Here is a 21,735-nt window from a genome sequence, read left to right on the forward strand (position 1 = left end):
ACAATATATATATATACAGAGAGAGAGAGAGAGAACATGGAAAAAATTACTGTATTAATGAAATTTATTTACAAAAATATTTGGAAAAAAAAATAATAAATAAATAATTTTTTTTTTGTAAGAATTCGAAGGAAAAAAAAAAAGATATAATCTCTCATTATCAGCTCACACGATTATATCCCCCAAAAATAGGTGCTTTCTAATTTTATGTCAGTCTAGCCAAAGCAAAATATATCAATTGTGTGAAGAGCACTCAAATTTTTTTTTTAAATGAAATAGAATAGAACACATTAAGTAATAAATATCACGCAAAAAACAGAAAATAAAATGTAAAGAAAGAACAGAACGAAACATAAAACAAAATCTATAAAGTGAGTAGCGAATTCAAATTTACAAGAATGATTTAAAATATTTTCGTAATGAGATTGCCAGATTACAAAATATGAAAACAGAAACGCAAATTAAGGTAAAAGCCTAAATAGAAGGTTTTATTTTATAGCGCGTTCTTGCATTAGTACTGAAGCACGTTAGATTCGTTAGTTGCCAAGTATGGGCCAGAAAATGGATGTGCACAAGGTAGTATTATACAGGATATTTTAAAGAAGTTTTCAATTAATAAGGTTGATATTTAATTGTACTAATTTAATGATTTTAGAAAATTAGTTTTTATTTAAGGGAAAAAAGAGAGAGAGAGAGAGAGAGAAATATGAATTTCTCATTTCCCCCATAATTTTGATAACGTATTTGCCAGAAATGGATTTGCACATGGCAAAAATTATATAAATTAGCAATGAAGTTTTTAGTAAATTATTTACAATAATAAACAATTAACTCACTGATTTTAAACATAATTTAATTACTTTAGTTGGGTATCCATTGGTTTTTTTTTTTGTTTCTTTTTTGTATCAAATTTTGAAAGAGTTTGTCTATTTGCTTGTTGGAGAAATTAACATTACTATAGATTCTTTTAATTCCATTTATTTGATTAAAAATGGTATTTAAACAATTGTCTTTAGAAACATTAGAATTCCAAGTATTTAGTTTATTTATATTAAAATTAAAAACATTTCTTTTATTGTATAAATCAACCAAGCAGATATTTTCTGCTTTTATAACACCCACATTCAAAAAATTAAAATTAATAATATCATCATGATTACGAAGCAAGCTTAATTCCGCGGGTTTAATATTATTTAATTAAACTGTGTAATTTGAAAATTAAAGATAATTAAATCATCAATAAATCTAAAAGCCAATTTAATATTAAGAGTATAATATTTTTATAATAGTGCAAAAATAAGTTAACTAAGAGAGATGAAAAATTAGGTTCTTGTGGTATTCCTTCAATTTGATGAAAAATATCTTTTCCATTGAAAAGATAATTATTAAAAGGACAAATATTAATTAGAACTTCCCAATAATCAAAATAGGATATTTGGACAATAATAGGACAATCAATCAAGGATATTTTTGAAATCATAGTAATAATTCTAAAGGACATCTTTTAGTTTAGAAATTGGAATGCTGTTGAAAAGATCCTGGAAATCAAAAGTTTGGAATAGAATTAATTTTATTATGCTTAATAAAAAGACTATATCATTTCATTATTTTCCTTTCCGAATTTTCAATTTGTAATAATATTTTTAATATTTTANTGTAATCTCTTTGCTCCGGGCCATTTAAATGCAATGATAGATTTTCGGTGCCAAACTTGAAAGAAAAAAGCAACTTCTTAAATGATTGCGGCCAATAAATATTATAAATTCGTTTGATGAGACCAAAATATCAACTGGGTTTTTGGCGTCTTCAAGTTGACCCCCCTGTGGCTGACGATAGGCTTCACGTGGACCCCCGGACGCTTTAAAATCTCGCTAAACAATACAGTTGTTCGCATCTGAAGAATAGACGAAATGAGTGAAGATATTGAAAAACAACTTGTTGAAAAGCTGAAAACAAGAAAATTCTCAGTGCAAATGGATGAATCAAGTGATGCAGATCAAGGAGTTCCGAAATAGTAAGTGCGCCAAAAACATCGATAAAGTGAGCCAAAGGGTAAGTTTGGCGAAGTTCCCTCTTGCTGTAGGGGTTGTACCCAATTAGGAATCAGTAGAAGTGTTGCCTAGCTGAGGGATGGTGACCAGATTATGAGATGACGCCCTGGTGAGTGATTCTAGATTCTTTCCTCCTTTTGTATTACTTAATGTTATGGTATCAATATGTAATCAAGAATATTTTAATCATTAAATTTAACTTTAAATATGTGTATTAGATTTTTAACTCAAATTAACATGATACATACTAAAGTGATATCAATAGTCGTATCACAAGTTTGATAGACAGTGTATGGATAGACAGTATTGATAACTTTAGTAAGATATATTGATAAAAGACATTTTGATGAAGAAATGTTGTTCTGTAAGAGATTAGAAAGCACAACTACCTCCAAAGATATAAGGTAAAAAACTACTTAGATGTCAATAATATACCAATAAAAAATATAACATCTTGTGCTGCAGATGGTGCTCCTAATATGATGGGCAAGAAAAATTGTTGCTTAAAATCGATGAAAGATGAGAATCCAGAAATGATTCTTGTGCATTGCGTTATTCATAGGGAAAACTTGGTAGCTAAAAACATCTCGCCTGTTCTAAATGAAGTACTACATTCAGTAATAAAATGTATCAATGCTATTAAAGCTAATGCCAAATGTGAGCGTCTCTTCAAGCTATTTTGAGAAGAGCGAAAGGCAGACCATGTGAGACTTATACTTCACACTGAAGTAAGATGGCTCTCTAAAGGGAACTGCTTGAGAAGATTTGTGGAACTGTTTGATACTCTTAGTGATTTTTTAAGCGACTAATCTGAAATGAAGTATCTGTTAACAGTCGATGGTAAAGCATTTGTGAGTTATTTAGCCGATATCTTTGAAAAACTAAATATATTAAATAAGCGATTTAAAGGAACAAATAAAACTCTTGTTGATGCAAAAGCGAAGATAATTGGTTTTATTACCCTTATTGAGTTATGTCAGAAATATATTATCGACAAAAACTTTGAACTCATTGGCTCCAAAAATGTGAAGTAAATGATACCGCTTTACTTGTTATTGTCATCTGAAAATTCTACCGACTAATTTAAAAGAAAGATTTTCTGATTTAAAACAAATTGATTTTCCAACATGGATGATGCTGCCAATGTTAGTGGATTTGTCTGATATATCAAATATGCAGTATCAAGAATAACTCGCAGAAATGCAAAATTATGAGCCAGTTAAAACTTTGTTTCATATAAAAGGAGTGACGGCATGGCTTTGCGAGGAAACAGAAATCAAATACCCAAATTCAACCAAATGTGCAAGGAAACTATTGTTACCGCTTCCATCTTCATATTTAGCTGAATGTGGATTTAGTGCTGTAAATGATTCACTGGTAAAAAAAGAAATCGTCTGGATATAACACAACGGGGAGACTTGAGACTGAAGCTAACCAAATTGGAACCTAACATAAAATCTCTGTTCAGCAAATATGGAGCGCAAGGATCTAACGAAATTAAAATATTAAATTATTATGGAAAAATCTTCATTAACATTATTTCGAATTTGAATTTTTCATTACATGTTTTCAAAATTTACTTACTGTGTTTCGTTAACAATTTACTTACTGTGTTTCGTTAACAATTTCCTAGTGATTTCTTCCTAAAACCTATCATATAAGCTTCTTAAGTGAATAATTCAATTTTTTAATATTAAAAATTATGTATATTAACATATACATAATTTGAGGGGCATAAGAATTTTAGAAAGGCTTAGGTGGGGCATGGCACGAAAAAGTTGGAGACACTGGACTGGAAGTATTCGTCCAACCAAATCAGCCTTGTGTGGACGGGCATTATCGTCCATAAAGATGAAATTTGATGCATGTGCTTCGACGAAAAATCTCACATATTGTGCAACGGTCTCGTCCTTGAACCGCTGATTGGTTTAACAACGATTATAAAACGTTTGGTACAGTTATTAAGTATGAAAAATGTAAAATTTGTTAATTGAATTGTGATAAAAAGGTTTTAATGTCTACTTTCATTGTTTAGGTAGCAAAGGCCTATAAAAGCGAGACGTTTAATAGACGTTTGTTTCGGTCGGACCCGGCCCTAAGTAATCCTATGTATAGTGGTCTTGGATTAAAGTTCTTCTGGCTTGGGCAGACTCGGATATCCAAAAGCGTGCCCGTACTCCTTTCTGGTCACCAGAAGCTCCATCCTCCCACCTATATGTCCACATTATCCACGTTGAATCATTAGTTCGTTTAGTCTCAATATTGGTTAACTAAGAAAAAACAGATCAAATGTGATTAAAATATGTAATAAGCATATTTATTCGTAATGAAATATATTTTATTGTTAAAGACGATGATTAAAAATAGTCTTACGTTTCAATAAAAGCAAAAATTCGTTCTACCTGAAAAATAACAATTAATTTGTTCTTATTGCAAATTATTGAAGAATCTCCTGCAGTGTAACTCTGCATTAGAACAAAACGCATTTCCACACAAAAATCTATTCACCAAATTCACACAAAATTATACTAAAAATCATGAATAATACAATAATTTATTAAAAGAGAAGTAACTTCAGCACAAATTTATAGAATTCTGAATTCAAATTAAGACAGAACAAAAGTCACACAAAAATAATAGAATTATAGGTAGTCATAGTTATAAATCTATAGATAATTCACGAACAATCCAGCAACAGGACAATAATTTTAGCACAAAATACATAGAATTCAGAATGGAAATACAAGTTGTGTACAATTTAGCGCTTCTTGCAATATTTCACTGCTTTGATTTTAATCTGTTTTAAAAAATAGCAACTTTCATTTATTTTCCAACTTTTTTAGATTGATGTGTGTAAGTTTTGAAAAAAATAATCTCTCCTGTACTGAAACCCTGATAGAGCCAAACACATTTCACTCAAAAATCTATTCACTAAATTCACTCAAAATTATGCTAAAAATTCATGGATAATGCAGTAATTTATTAAAAGAGCAGTAACTTTAACACAAATTTACAGAATTCTGAAATCAATTAACATAAAACTAAAGTCACACAAAAATAATGGCGTTATAGATACTCATAGTTATAAATCTATAAATAATTCATGGACAATCTAGCAACAGGACAATAATTTTCACTCAAAAATCTGTTTTTTAATTTAACACAAGATTACGTTAATATAACAAATTAATGAACAATACAACAATTAGAAACAGGACCATAATTTTAAAGCAAATACTTAAAAAATCAGAACTTAATTAACACAATTCAAACAAAAGTGTAATAATTATAGACACTAATAGATATAAATTTGTAGACAATTCATGGCTAATCTAGAAATAATTTTACACAAAATACATAGAATTCTTGATCGAATCAACAAGTTGAGTTGCGTCCATCGTTTCTTGCAATATTTCATTGCTCTCTATCTGCTTTTCTTTCTGATCTTCAGGCAAAATAAACAGACGCAACCGCGTGCGATAAGCGGCCAAATCAGCATACGCGACAGGTACTGGTATGGATATGCTTTTGGAACAACGGAATGAAATGTTGCATAAATAATACGTTAACTTTTGAAGATCGTCAGCTGAAAATTCATTGTCATCTTCCAACACTGTATAATGAGCAGGTCTGCTGGTTCCTAGAAGAGATATAAAAACTATAACCAAGTTATAAAAAATGCAATAAACACAAGCATACAGAGTTCGCCGTAATCTCACTACTATGCAGTATATATTTTTTATAAATCTTTATCGGAAATTCGATACATATTAGGGACGTATGGTTTAAAATCCAAAACTTTAGAGTAAAACGACTCTTAAGTAGCAGCCATAGATTCGTCATACAAAGCCCCATAGGATCTACATATGGGGTTCTGACTATGGTAAAATTTTACCATGCACCTTTGCCATATGCCAATGGCAAAATTTTTCTATAGACCTATAGCGAACTTTTTGCAGCCATGGGGCTCACTTTTGTTATACAGCCGACAAGTTCTCGACTACTTTGTGGTTTTTTTTTCACTATACATCTATACCCAGATTATCCAAGTCTTTACTACGAAAATTAATCAGAAAACAATTAAGGTGATATGAATACATTGAAATAAAAATACAGTGGAAAGGATTTATAGTTTTGTTGGTTCTCTATTGTTTATTTATCCAAAATTAATCACAACATTAAAAATTGAACGCAATATTTAGGAAGGGCACAGAATTTGACATTAACGCAATCCACACAAAACTGCTGTAGCCGGGAGAGCTAATTTATTCCAGGATTCTTCTAAGACCATCTAGGTTCGAAACTAAGTTGATTAAAAAATCAACAAAAGATCGATAATTCAGAAAAACGTAGTCGAAACCTGGAGGATATTGGTTGATTAAGTTCAAGAAACTTAAAAATTGATTAAAACCTAGATATTAAATTCAGAAAAAAATTTAAATCCCTTTTGGCAGGATAATACTTTATTGAGATATCGGCATCGCGCTGGACTTGCATTCGGTGCCACGGCAATAGAAATTGCAAAAGTTGATATGCTATTTTTCGTTAAATAGATTGAAAAAAGTTTTAAATAACCATAATTTTCTTTAAGGGTGGGTGAACTTTATTGTTAAATACTTTTGTTTTTTGAAGGACTGGATTATTTTCTCGAAGGAAAATAATCCAGCTACAATTTAGTTATGTTGGGAATAACGAAGGAGGACTATTTTTAAATATCATACGTTTTAAATTCCATCGGGAATTTTTCCATATTTGGTGCTTTAAATGCTACATTTACTGTAAAAGACTTTTATAGTAATTCGGTGCATTTTCTCAGTATTATTTTTCCATTGCCCACCACCACATTTCGTCAATACAGGCATCAATCAGAGGGCCAGATTTGTTGACCACTCTTTCAGGGGCACCATATTAGGTGGGCCAACGTTGCTCCCACAGCAAGGACAGATAGTACAGAGAATGAAAGAACATCCATGCCTTGTCTGGGATTCGAACCCAGAACCTTTCTGATGCAAGGTTAGTTCCCTGACCCCTTCAGAGATCGATCAGCTTTTCTCAGTATAAATTATACAATTTAAAACATAGAATTTAAATTTGAAGTCAATTAGTGAAAATACTTTTGAGTTATGAATTCCATGGCGCACGCGCAGTATTTCCATGGCGCAGTATTTTTGGATTAAAATAAATCATTTTAGAACTTGATTTATTACCTTTCAATCCTAAGTGACTACAAAGATAGAAATCTCTGTGTACTGGGTGTACAATATCAGTATCCACAACTGTCCCTGGAGGTACATTTCCTTCTGGTCTGACTCCATCCCTGAAATCTTCTGGTCTAAACCGGACGTGATGCCGTTTTTGCACAATGACGAACGTAATAGCTGGTTGATAATCATTTTGCAACTCAATACATGCTCGTCGCACGGCCATTATTTCTTCTTCTTTGACTTTTTGAAAGTGACCGTCACTCACTCCATCTCTATAAAAAATTATTTTCTCTGGTTTTTTCCCCATCGTATGATTATAAAAGGCCTTTAACAATGCTTTCACCATGTCCTTTAACTCAAGAATAATTTCAACAGACTTCTTACTGGCCTTAGGATTTTTTTGAAGTTTACACACGACAGCAAAACGTGACAATTTCATGTCAAGACCCCCTGCGACGGCTGCTACAGATATCCCGCTTCTGTCAGTGACAGGAGCATGCGATACATCAGCACCTATTACAATCACTGGTTTCTCCATTATTTTGGGAATTTCTCCTTGCGTTAAAGTGTGATTAATGCCTCCCATTTTAGCATTGATTTTTTGACACAAATTGCTTAGCAATGAAGGATTGCATTTTAATACATTCTTATGATCGATGCACTGAGTCAAGAGGCCAAGCTCAACTTCAGCTATTTGTTTCACGTTCCTATATAAAATTTTGCTTTTATAGGGAATGACTACAACAATAAATTGGATCAGATTGCGTTGGACACCAATAAACTCCTTCTTAACATTCTTTAGTAGTTCCTGAATATCAGATCCTTGAATAATTTTCGTGTCAACAGGTCCGTTTATCACCAGACCAGCAGCATTACCGATTTTCTGCAATTGGTTTGAGAAGTATCCTAAATTTTCGTATTCGCAATCATCTTCAGAAGCGAGACTTAATAAAATCCAAGAAGCAATTTTGGATCCGATGTAGAATTTTAAATGCTTAATGTTCCAAGTTCCATTTTTTGGCTGTATTTTACCAGATTTGTAATTTAGATTCGGAGCTTCAATTACACGTCCAGGCAAATGTATGGGTTCATGTTCTACTTCAATTCCAAAGTTCTTCAAATATTCATCGTTATCGTAATTAGCCTGTTTATTCCTTAGGTCCAGTATTTGATTAAATTTCTTACTCGGAGGATCTGCTGTATATTTAATCATTTCTCGTTTATCATCATCTGTCAGCTCTTTTCGGCAGTGTTGTCCTTCAGGTATATGACATAGCTCAATTGGAATATAACTTCTTTTATCTTCTGGTTTGACTTGAACGCATGGTAAATGAGGATATTTCAATTCTTTTCTGTATTTTTTAAGGAAGTATTCGACAACTGTCACATTACTTGTTCCCATTTTGAATTTTAATTCCCTGGAGTTTTCTTTGACGATTCTGGCAATACGATACGTCATTTTAGGAACTGATCTTTGATGATACGTTTCGATTTTTACATTTTTTAACTCACTGCTCAATCGTTTTATGGTATTTTCATCCTTATTGATGAAACACGACAATGCCTGTTTATGACTTTTGAGAGACTTTGCAACATAGTCCATCAAAGATTGTTTTTGAAAAAACGTTGTAGCGCTTGTATTTAAGTTTATCATGAGATTCCATTGCCCCAAACGTGCACTTTGATGATAACCGAACCATATTTCTGTGCCTCCATTAAGAGGTTCCACTCCGTTAATATGAGGGTGGAAAAAGTTACGCCCTATTGGAGTGTATTTCAGCGCAGGCGAATGTCGAAATATTGTCTCAACAGCCATCACTGCTTCCTGAATGTCGTCAATGTCTCGCATTCTACCACTAAATAGCTCATGCAAAATTACCAATTTAATGGTGCAGTCGTTTGTTTTCATGCCATGACCATTTTTCTTTTCAACTGGTTTAATCTGGACTTTAAAAACCTTAACTTTTTTCGGATTCTTATTTTCGTTTTCAATGCTAATTATACCACTTTCATACGGAAATACTAGATGTAAAGGTGATGGAGTGTATAGATTGCTATTGCCATCGTAAACAGCATACGAATTTTGGAAATGAACATTGGTTTTCAACATTTGATCTATAATTTCCCGATTAATTCGAGTATTCATACAACTATATCTTTTACAATTTGGATCTTCTGGCTTGCTTGTATCTGGTGTAAGATTTATTATCTTTACATCGTAGTGATATATATTTCCATCAGGTAAAAGTGAAATAGAGAACAAATTAGAAATCAATTTTATCTTTCTTCCTAATTTACCGGGAGCCTGTTTTGCTGGAAGGCCAGCAGTAATTAACATCCTGTCAGTACAATCGATTTTGATATCTTCATCGCTTAAAGTATCAGAAAATATGGAATTAGATGCTTCAGCAAATGCACTAGGAATAGGGATATTTTCCAAGTTTTCGCTATCTGTAATTACATTTTTTCTGGGACTAGGCGCGGCTCTAGTTGAAACAGAAGACTGCCCATCGTTTCTGGCATTCGGCACACTAGGGACACCTAAAATATTAAATAATTTAAAAAAAAAAAAGTGAAATCGTATTGGTATACAACGCACGAAAGGACTTGTCTGACAATTATAGCCACGCTATTCTTTACCCGCTTTCGTGCCTGTTTGTTCTTATATGAATGACAAATCTTGAAAATTTTTTGACCACTTTTAAACCAATTGAATCCATCACAAGAGTGTGATGGATAACAGTACAAGTTCATTCAATTTCTGTCCGCTGTGAGTTGAACTGACGTTGCTCTTACCGTTATTCTTATTAATATTTTTTCAAATCAAACTTTTAAACATTTTAAACATTAACAAACTATTAAAGATAAAACTAAAATGAAGAAAATAATAAATAAAATAATTTTAAAATTCACGCTTTTTAGGTGAGTTAAAAAAAAGAGATGCTGCACGTCTGAGTAATGTGAAGGCATTCAGGTGTCAATGCTGGGGCTCTATCCTCAGTTGCAGCTCATCCAACGACAGGTCGAAGGGTACCAGCATGTCTGAGAAGCCTACGCACAATGTTGACCAAATTGCACACAATCATGTCGTTGGTCATGCCAAAATCGTGGCCCCATGGCTCACAGCAGGCTGCTACGGAAATAACTCTATTTCAAGGCGTCTCAAAATGGTTTCACCTTTCAAGTCGAATTGAAAAATGTGGTTTCTTAACAATCTTTTTTTTAATTGCATTATTATTTTCTCATGCATTCATTCTCATTTTCTCAAGTCTATAATTCCGTGTTCTTGGTTTGTTCTTTTACTCTACTAAAAAGTGAATATTAGGTTTTTTTTCTTGCTCCGTGTAGTTTTCTTTTTTGTTTTTTATACAATTAATAATTTTAAAAAAATTAAGTTGAGTTGTAAGAAAGTTTCTGCATTGAGAGTATGTTAAAAGAAATTCTTCCTAACATGTGCAATAAGTTGAGTTTCCTTAACTATCAAAAATAGTAAATAATTATAAAACACGTATATCAACGTGTCAAGACAAATGTCATGTATGCAATGTAACTATTGATAACTAGTAGTAATGTCACAGGCAATTTATTTCCCTCAAAAAGGAAATAGAAACGAATTAAATAAGCATGGAAATAAGGTGATACGCTGAGTGAATTTACGAAAAAATCTTCCAGCTTCTAAGACAACAATGCCAACTGGACAACGGAAATACTGGCGTAAAAGTATTTTAAAACTTGAGAGTGTAGAAAAGGTTTGTGACAGGGTTCTCAAATATGCTAATTAGTAAATATTAACTATTAATTAAATTTCAAAACTAGACACAGAAATATACTCTCTGCAAGTACACATACTTCTTCCCCCGACAGATTTAGATTTTTTACCATCAAGATGTAGGGATGAGGGGAAACCGTAATTTAGTAAATATGCTTCCAAAAGCTTAACGAACGGAGTTCGTTTGGTCATATTCTATAAAGAAAAATAACCGGTGATCGAAAACGACAGAATCTTTTTCGAAAGGAAGGTTCAGTTCTAATTAATTTTCTGAAAACGGGTGCAACGATGAATCGGTTAAAAACTTTTATGTATCCAAAATATATCTTTTCATGAAACATTTGTTCTACTACATTCATAATTTTTTGATATTTGTTAACTGCTTTTGTGGAAAATATGAATGTAGAGTTTATTTAACATTTAAGCAGGCATTTAGTCTCACACAAGGTTGCCAACTTTCTGCGCTTTTTGGGAAATTTTCTTCTTGTGGTAGCTAAGTTTATGTTTAAATGTATGATTCTTTGCTTAAATTGATTTAAAGTTATTTTCCACATCACTACATGTAAAGGATTCGAAAGTCTATATGAAACGCAATTTCGCTCCAGATCTCTCTCGTGCTGAGATTTTCAAAATATTGGCGAAATTTCAAAAACTTCAGAAAGCTTTAGTTTTTTATTGTCTACCACTCTATAAAATACATTGCAAAAATCGTAGTAGTTGGCAATCCTACTCGCAGTTCATATCTGTTGCTAATCATGCAAAATTACTTATTACATTTAAATTGAAAGAGAAATTACATTTAATTTGGAAGAGAAAAATATTTACCTTTTCGTTTTCCTTTTGGCATTTTGACGTCGTATCCTATGTGCTCACCTTCAAAAAATTAATTAAATAAATAATGATGAAACAAAATAAATAAATACATTAGTTAATTAATAAACGTCATACTTTCAATTGAAGAACTTGAGGAAATATTAAGATGAGCTACATTTTCAGATCTTTCAGAAGAACGGTTTAGGTTCTAAAAAACCGCTCAATTTCCATATACACTAGTACTCAAAAACATAAGGGGGCGCATGGATTCAACGAGATTACGCAAATATTTCTTCTGATAATTAAGTCAAAACAAAATATCCAGAATTTTAAGAATAGCAGGAAAAAAACTTTCTATGCAAATAAAAGTTCATGACGACAAAAACCAGAAAAATGATGTAAGTGCAGAAATCTTTATTTTGCAGAAGTTGCCGTCTTTCGTTATCTCAATGGTAGATTTTAACCTTTCGGCTTTGTTTTGAAGAACATTTGCTTAAAAATGTCTCGATAACGTGATCTTCCAGAACTCGTGGCTATGCGTATTATCAGGAGACAGGAATGCGGGCAGACACGAAGAAGTGTAGAGGACGTTGTTAAAGTGGCTAGAAGTGTCAATGACAGACTGGAATCCATTCTAAGAAGCAGGGCATGTTTGACGTCGTCCAGGACAAGATCGTCAATTTCCTACCACATCAAATAATGATCGATATCTCCAGTTAATAACTCGTTGAGACAGAATAGCCAACACCACACTAGTTAAAAGACAGTTTCTTTTGGCAACAGGACGAAGGATCTCAAACCAAACAATTCGAAAGAGGCTTCATGAGACTGGTCTATATGCACATAAGCCAACAGTGTGACCTTGACAGCCAGGCACCATGCTGTCCGAAGAAAGTGAACTATTGAACATCGAGATTGGATGCAAAGTGTTTGAATTCAAGTAATATTTATGCAATAGTTCCGATTCAGTTCAGTGTGTGACACCAGACGTGTATTGGTATGGTGGTGATTTGTTTGAGATTCGATGCAAAGTGTTTGGAGTCAAGTGCTGTTTACGGAAGAGTCCCGAATCAGTTCAGAATATGACACGAGACGTGTTTTGGCCAGGTCATGATTTTTTACGTGTTTGAGATTAGATGCAAAGTGTTTGGATTCAAGTAATGTTTACTCAATAGTTCCGATTCAGTTTAGTGTGTAACACCAGACGTGTATTGGTATGGTGGTGATTTGTTTGAGATTAGATGCAAAATGTTTGTAGTCAAGTGCTGTTTACGGAAGAGTCTCGATTCAGTTCAGAGTGTGACACCAGACGTGTACTGGTATGGCGGTGATTTGTTTGAGATTAGATGCAAAGTGTTTGGAGTCAAGTGCTGTTTACGGTAGAGTCCCGATTCAGTTCAGAGTGTGACACCAGACGTGTTTTGGTATGGTGAAAATGGTGCACTCAAAATAACCCTATGTTCATTCAGGAAAGATAACGTTGAAAACGAGATGGTTTGATCGTATGAGTTGGAATCAGATAGGTGGACGTTCTGACCTGCATTTCATTCGGAAAGGCAATTTGACGGCTCAGAGGCATATAGACGAAAGTCTGAAACGCCATGTCGTATTTTACACTGCAGTCATCGGTGATTTCTTTCTTTTAATACAGAATAATGTCAGACCTCATAAAGCTCGTATTGTGCAGAACTTTCTTGAAGCTGAAACATTACAACGCGTAGAGTGGCCAACACGTTCTCCTGATATCAATCCGATCGAGTCTTCTTAGGATGCACTTCAGCGATGCGTTGCTGAAATACTAAGTTGTTGCTCTCAAGTTGCTCTCTAGTTGCTCTCAAAGACATGGAGATCGCACTACCTCATAGAGGAACATTATTCAACTAAGTCTCATCGATAACCTCATCACATCCATGCAAAATAGGTATGCTGCAGTCTTAGCGATTCGGGGATCACACACCATAACAAACCTCCTGTATCATTTTCGCGCAATCAGTTTTTGTGTCTTTTACATGTTATTAAATTGAAACATCATTTTGGCTTGAAGCATCATGCTCTTTATACCATTCCGAAAAATTAAAGTTCCCATGCAATTGTTTTTTGTTTCTTTCTTCAAGTATTGCGTTTTGTTAAACCTGCATTCTCCATTTTGTGCCCACTAAGGACTATCAATCACGCTAAGTTTTCATAACTTTTATGCCCTTGCTCCCCTAATCGTTTTGAGCAGTTATAGGTCATTTTATAATGCTAAGTAACAGTTTGATACCAAAATCTTCGGAAAAAGTTTTAACTTCAAGTTATTCAATTAAACAAACTTACTATTTTATGCAGATATTTTAATTTCACGAATATCAAGCAACTGAACATTCACAAGCATGAACACTTTACTTATTGTGTTGGCTATAAAAATTTGAAACTGACTGAGCTATATGAAAGGTTAAAAGTGAGCAGTTCGGAGAAACAAACAAAGTGTTTGTTTTAATGCTGCTTAATAATTTACGTAGGTACCGTAAGATTTTAGAGCTTTATATTGATTTTAATGATGCTTTTAATTTAACACAAGATATAGAGATATTTTTAACCACGGAGATTAACCAAAAATAAGTTGCATTCAATTTTGTCTTTTTCTTTCTTTTACATTTTAAAATTAGAGATATACTACAAGATTCAATTAATTTAAAATTTAAATTAAAAAACTCAAAGACTTTATAGTATTCGAATATATTCGTTTTTTTTTAGAAATAAAAATGTTTATAGAGATCTAAGAAATAAAAATATTAAATAAAAGCAAACAAAAAATGTGACAATGAGAAAGAAAGAAAATTACCTTCTAGCTTTTAGATTACTGGCTATGTATTCTTTTCTTTGGATTATCTTTCTTCGGATTATTTTCTTAATTACTCTTTCTTTCGAATTTCGACGTTTGCAGGCATTGTTCGGGGAATTCACCAATAAATTCATTTAATAGTCTCAATATCATAAATTTATCTTTTTTTTATTTAATATTGTCGTGATTGCTACTGAAACCAGACTTGACTAGTGTCAATATTGCATCGAATAACTGCAATATTTGGTATCAGTACAGCTGTCACCAAGACTAAAAATGAATACTAAAGTGGTTTTTGTTTCGGTTGTCTTGTTTTATAAAAAAAAGTTTGATTTTTTTTTTTTTTTTGAATAGCTGAAGTTATTGAAATAAAAATGACTTTTTAAATTGTAAAGTTATACGAAGTGAATAGATTAAAATTTATAGTTTATAAAAAGTCAAGTCAGATAAATATGTCGCACAGTTAGAATGGTTTTGTTTCGGATGAAGATGGATAATTGTTTAATTTGGACGAATGCTTGCTTACCACAATGATTGCTTAGTTTCATAAAAGAAAGGTTTGAATAGAAACGGCTGTAAAGTCTTAAGTTATAAAAAGTGAATATATTAAAATTTATTGTTTTAAAATAATGCCAACACAGGCAAATGTGTTGTACAGTTAAAATGGTTTATTCCGGTTGGAGATGGATGATTGCTTAGTTTGGATTGACGATTGCTTGCCTGTATAATTGCTTAGTTTTATTAAAGAAATGTTTTTTAAAAAAGAAAACGGCTGTAAAGTTCCAAGTTCTAAGAAGTGAATATATTTAAATTTTTAATTCGAAAAAAAGGTCGTCTCAGGCAAATATGTCGTACAGTTAAAATGGTTTATTCCGGTTGGAGATGGACGATTACTTAGTTTGGATTGACGATTGCTTGCCTGGATGATTGCTTAGTTTTATTAAAGAAATGTTTTTTTTTTTAAAAACGACTGTAAAGTTCCAAGTTCTTAGAAGTGAATATATTTAAATTTTTAATTCGAAAAAAAGGTCAACTCAGGCAAATATGTCGTACAGTTAAAATGGTTTGGTCCGGGGGAAGATGGATGATTGTTTGGTTTTATAAGAGAAATATTTGAATAAAAACGACTGTAAAGTTATAAGAAGTTAATCTATTTAAATTTATAGTTTTAAAAAAGGTCACTTTAGACAAATATGTAGCACATTTAATTTGCTTTGAAAATTGATTTCAGTTTTAGTTCATATTCATTTTATTACGTTATTTTGCACAGAACTGTTTTCTTTTTGTAAAATGAAAACATATAATGCGTGTTTCATACGCACTCCAAATATTTAAAAAATATTAACTATTGTTTATGTAAAATATTGTATTTTATTGTGTTTGTAGCTATCAGAATACTTGAATTATCCTAAGAAACTGGTTTAGATTATAGCGGATTTGAAATTCTAATTTTGAAGTGAAAACTAACTCCAAGGAAATTAATTTCTACTTAAAAAGGTGATACAGGTTTTAAATTTTTTTCTGGTGCACACGTATTGTATTAAAAAAACATTTGTGCTGCCATCATTATTTTTAAATTAACCGTGAAATGCTATAGATATAGGGCTAATATATTTCTCCACAAAATTTCCAAAGATTTGAAATATATCTAATAGTATTTGGTTTCAGATTAATTATATTTCATGAAGAAAAAAAACATTAAAGTGCAAAAAAAAACTCAAAATACTTTTTCAGAAATTATAGCTCAGTAGATCATTTTGTTAATTTTAATGTCAGAAAAGGTTAAAATTTTAAATTATGACTAATTTCGTATGACCCAAGCTCTGACTAAATGAAAAGAAAAATGTAAAAAGACATACACTGTTAGAATTTCCATTCTGAAATTACTGGAAAATAACTGGCAGCAGTTTATCCATCTAATTAACCGTAAAGTTTATCATGTGGAGCATTTCTTCAATTTTATGGTTTTGAAACCGTTTACAACTGGTGCAGTTGAAAAACAAAGAATACAAAACTATACGGATTTGTAACTATTTATAATTAGCATTGTTTCTAAATCATTCAAATAATATTTAAAGCTCCGTTTGTGCTGCGCTATTTATACGTGAATGATAGTTTCATATTCTAAGTGCAGGGCACTAGACACATTTCATGTATTGATAAGATTAGAAGAAATATTGCAGTATCAACGCTGGGATTCGAACTCCTGTTCAGCCTGCCATGAGATTGACCGATTAGCCCTCTCACCTTCTGTATGTACCCAGCGGCATAGAACAAAATGGCTTCATTGTAGGCCTAGTTGGTTCGGATAAGTATTCTAGTCGTTAAGCCATAGTAGGTAAAAACAATCAATGAACGTTTTTTCTCACATTTAACAATTTGAATAACATCTTTTTTTATGGTATTTGACCGTTTTTGCAGAATATGGTAAAATAACAATGAAATAAATTGCTATTTGACCATTTTTACAAAGAAATTTCTAACAGTACAATTAGAAAAACAAATTTTGGTAATTATGGAAAAGAATAGGATTCTAACATGTTTTTTTTAAAAAATCGATTCAACCATTTAACATGGTTTAATTCCCTATATCAGTTGGCCACTTTAACATGTGTTTGATAGAAGCATAGTTTAACATAGCAATATTTAAAAAATGCTAAATATAAAATATTTTTCGTACGCGTACACGATATTTTTTTTACCATCCTTAATATATAATTTTAGAATTCTTGTCAAAAGTAAAATAAAAAAAAAAGTGATTGAAAATTAATTTTAAGTGTGAAAGAAAGAAAAACACTATAAAAATTAAATGAATCTCTGAGGCTTTTATACCTCAAGAAATAATAACCCAACAATTTGAGCTTTGAATTATCACATTTCAAAATTTTTCAGTTTCCTCCTGCTATCAAAAAGGTTTTGATGCTTTAAATCCCGCCTTTCTCGCTAGTGATTCCTTAGATTTCGATACTGCATTTCCTCTAATTAATATTTGTTTGCAAACGGTCTGCGATGCCTACTTTTTTTTGCTTCGTTGATTAACAGGATTTTAAAAATATATATGGTTGGCAGACATTGCGAAAAAAACCTTAATTTATTTCCTATTTTAATTTCGTATAAAAAGTCATTGCTAAAATATTCAAAAAGAAATTTTAACTTGAGTGTAAGTAAACTTTTTCAAGTACTTAGTGTAAGTAAACTTTTTCAAGTACTAAGTAAACTTTTTCAAGTACTAGTAAATTAGTCAAGTAAATAGTAATAATTAGTCATGTAATAATTAGTCATATCATTAGTCATGTAATTATCAAGTAATAATTAGTCATTTCAAGTCAAGTAAATTATATCACTGCCAGAGAGAGCGATAGCTTAAAAAACCTTATAAAATTTTGCCAGTAAAAATTTATTAATTGATACAACTTGTTGTTCTTGTTTTATAACTATTTCTTTGAATTCAATATACAATTTAAATTAGAATCAATTTCTAAAGGAGCCTTTTATCAACTTTACTATGGTTTGCCTGTAAGAGTTTTATAAATTATTGTGTACATGTTTTTGTTTCATAACTATTTCTTTGAATTTAATATACAATTTAAATTAGAATCAATTTCTAAAGGAGCCTTTTGTCAACTTTACTATGGTTTGCCAGTAAGAGTTTTATAAATTATTGTGTACATGTTTTTGATTTATAACTATTTTTAAGAATTTAATATACAATTTAAATTAGAATCGGTTTCTAAAGGAAAATTTTAATAACTTTATAGTGGCATTACATACTAGAATTTGATTAATTGCTTATTAATAAAACGCATATTTTGTTTTGTAACTATTTTTGTAAATTTAAAAATGCAATTTATAAGTTCAAATAGATTTTTAAAAGAGCTTTTTATCATCTTTATCATGGTTATGCCTGAAAATTTTTTATTAATTGCCTCACATTATACTGTTTTGTTTTATATCTAAATTAGTATCAACATCTAAAGAAACCTTTGATCAACTTTATTGTTGTTTTGCCTGTATGAGTATAAATTGCTACATATTATGCATATGTTTTTGTCTTATAACTACAAAAATTTAATATGCAATTTAAATTAGAATCAATTTCTAAAAGAACCTTTCATCAACTTTATGATGGTTTTGAGTACTAGAATTTTATTAATTGCTTATGTATAAAACGCGTATTTTTGTTTCATAACTATTTATTAAATTTCAAAATGCGATTTAAGCTAGTATAAATTTTTTAAAAGGTCCTGTCTTCAACTTTATTGCAGTTTTGCTTCTAAAATTTTATTAATTGCCACATATTATACACACGTTTTTAGTTTATATAAGTTTATTACTATTCAAAATGCAATTTAAATTAGGATTAATTTAAATTGAAGGGTTAAGCAAAGACAAAACTTAAACACATACACTAAATATTTCCTGAAAATATAAAAATTTGTAAAATTAACTACTTACTTCAAAAAGAAAAATTAATAGAACTAGAAAGAGAATTCACAATCTATAGTTAAAAAAGTAATAGCTTTTTTAAGCTGATTATGCACATTGATAAATACTTCGTGATTAATTTCCTATTCTTCTTAAAAGTTTCCGTTCGGTTATCAAAGATTTAATGAGATTTGGATTGTTTTCTTTCAAAACCTAAACTACAATTATCGTAATTTTTTAATGAATGATTCTTCTGTTCTTTTTGTTTCGCAATATTATTTCATTTGAGTTTCAGTTTATGCAATAGATGATTTTAACTCGAAAAAAATCATAGTAAATTCTATTTTTTTTTCAGACTTATTTTTCTATCTACTTGACAAAATTTTTAATTTATAAATGAAAATTTTTCTTTGTAACACCCAAGTATTAATGTGATAAAGAATTTTATCTGCAAAGATATAGTAGCTCCGTTTTTTTTTCTATTTGATTTATCTTATAATTTTTTACAGGGTGCCCCAGAATTATTGGGACCGACTTTAAGGGGGGGGGGGTCAAGGACATCACAAGGATTCAGATTTGCATAGCAACCCATGGTCGGAAATGTCTCGGGAAAGTAGTATGACAGATATAAGAAACACAAGACTGTGATCATCTGAAATATCTATTGGTCAAATGTATTACATGTGCTGAGATCGATGATAAGTGAAAATGTTACAAAAGATTACAACATTACTAGCGATGCATGTGTTACATCGTCGGGAAAACGATTGATGCACTCTCCCAAATATACCGCGATTTTGTTCGATATCCGCAGCATCTCAGACGATTCAATCAACTCTATCCATTTCGGAATCCACAGGTGTTCTGTACTCAGCATTTCTCAGTGCACCATAAAGAAAAAAAAATCTATGCTGTTTAAATCAGGAGTTCGTGGTGGCCAGGGAACTGGTTCACCAAGCCCAATCCATCTTGTGAACAATACCATCTAGTAGCGAACGAAGACGTTTCCGATCATGGGTTGCAATGCAAACCTGAATCTTTTTAGTGTCTCCTACCTCGACTTAAAATTTGTCCCAATAATTTTGGGACACCCTGTGTCTATTAAGTTTACGTTTCTAACTTACGATCAAAACTTTTCCGGGTAATAACCGAATAATAGTTCATCGGTGAGATTTTTATTTTAAATATTGCTCAAAACGCGCGTTTGAAAAAATTTACGTAGCTTTAAATGCCTTTTTAAGAGAATGGATGCAGATTAAAGAACGTGTTTGAGAAAATTGGCATAGCTCGAAATGAGTATTTAAGCAAAATTATCTAATATACGTTCTTTAGAACATGGATATAGCCCGAAATACACATTTAAAGAAGGTTACACAGCTCAGAAAAGCTTATTTTTGGAAATGAACTGGACTTGGAAATGAACTATTTGAACATATGTGGGGAAAGTAGTTACAGACCATGTCAACCGTCATCTATGAAAAGGTACCCCGACATAGAGTCGAGTTAACATGTCTTATATACTAGTGAAATGTAGTTGTAATTTTGTAGTGGTAGATACGCTACAGTACTCCCCCACCAGAATTATATCTGTGATAGAATTCGATGAATGAATACCAATAGTTGAATCATTGCTGTTTTTGTGCGGTTGAGTCGGGAGAGTTGTATTAGGATCACCGTACTTTTTGAGTGCTGAATGTGAGAGGTGTATTAACTTTACGGTCGTAGTCGCGCCTGTGTTGCCTTTAGCAGTCGAGTGTATGCAGGCCGACGTTGTGTGCTCGAGACTGAGTAGCAACTGCGTGAGGAGGTGGTTAATGATGCAGTCACAAGTAGCAAGTCAACTGTTCAATGTGGACCATCCATCGAAGTAGGCGTTACTGCCGATGTAGGCGTATCCAGAACAAAGTGGGCGTTTTTGACAAGGTAGGCGTGTTCACATCACGTCCGGATCACCAATGTGGAGCTTAGTAGTTACAGACCATGTCAACCGTCATCTATGAAAAGGTAGCCCGACATAGAGCCGAGTCCTAGTCCTAGTGTTTTGAATTTATTGGGCACCTGGGCCGCGAAGCGTCCCCTATCCCATTCATCTGGAATTTTATAACAGTTTTTGTTGAGCAATGATGTGAGCAGGCAATGGAGTTGCTTTTATGAATGTTTCAAGCTCTTTGCTTGAATAACTAAACCATCACTGAGACTTCATTGAGCAGCTTGCTCTAAACTGTGTTTGTTTGATTTTGGAGTTGTTCAGAATTGTATCAGCATGAGTAAACGTTATTTTCAGAAAAGTTGATGAAATTATTTGTTTTGATAGTTATGATATGAGGCGTCGGAGGTGAAATGTGCAGCTATTGGTCTGTAGTTTTTATCTTTGATATAATTTTCAAATTTAAAGATTTCATTAAAATTTGCTGTTTTACATTCTATGGCTTTATCGAAAAAATCTGCATTTAGCTTGTATATATGCTGTGATAGAGTTGGTATTTTGAGATCTGCATGTATATTGGTATTCCGGATGAACCATCTTGCACAGGTTATTTTTCTAAGGATCTTGTTTTGGCATTGGTTTAATTTCTTCAGTAGATGTTGAGGTATCGTTGTCCAGGCAGGTGAGGCATAGGTAAGTATTGGGCGGATCATTGCTGTATA

General features: G+C 31.9%; 1 protein-coding gene across 1 annotated transcript; it reads right to left on the minus strand.

Annotated features, from left to right (window-relative positions):
* Positions 1-4,367: 4,367 nt before the first annotated feature.
* LOC107438067 (protein argonaute-4) lies at positions 4,368-14,853 on the minus strand. The gene is made up of 4 exons (XM_043052488.2): positions 14,662-14,853; positions 11,850-11,897; positions 7,259-9,796; positions 4,368-5,691 (listed from the first exon to the last, which is right to left on the minus strand). Exons 2-4 carry the CDS (start codon positions 11,869-11,871, stop codon positions 5,396-5,398), a joined length of 2,856 nt encoding a protein of 951 aa, XP_042908422.1. The 5' UTR covers positions 11,872-11,897; positions 14,662-14,853; the 3' UTR covers positions 4,368-5,395.
* Between the last annotated feature and the right edge of the window lie 6,882 nt (positions 14,854-21,735).

The sequence above is a fragment of the Parasteatoda tepidariorum genome, chromosome 9 (genome assembly GCF_043381705.1).
Source record: "Parasteatoda tepidariorum isolate YZ-2023 chromosome 9, CAS_Ptep_4.0, whole genome shotgun sequence".
NCBI lineage: Eukaryota > Metazoa > Arthropoda > Arachnida > Araneae > Theridiidae > Parasteatoda > Parasteatoda tepidariorum.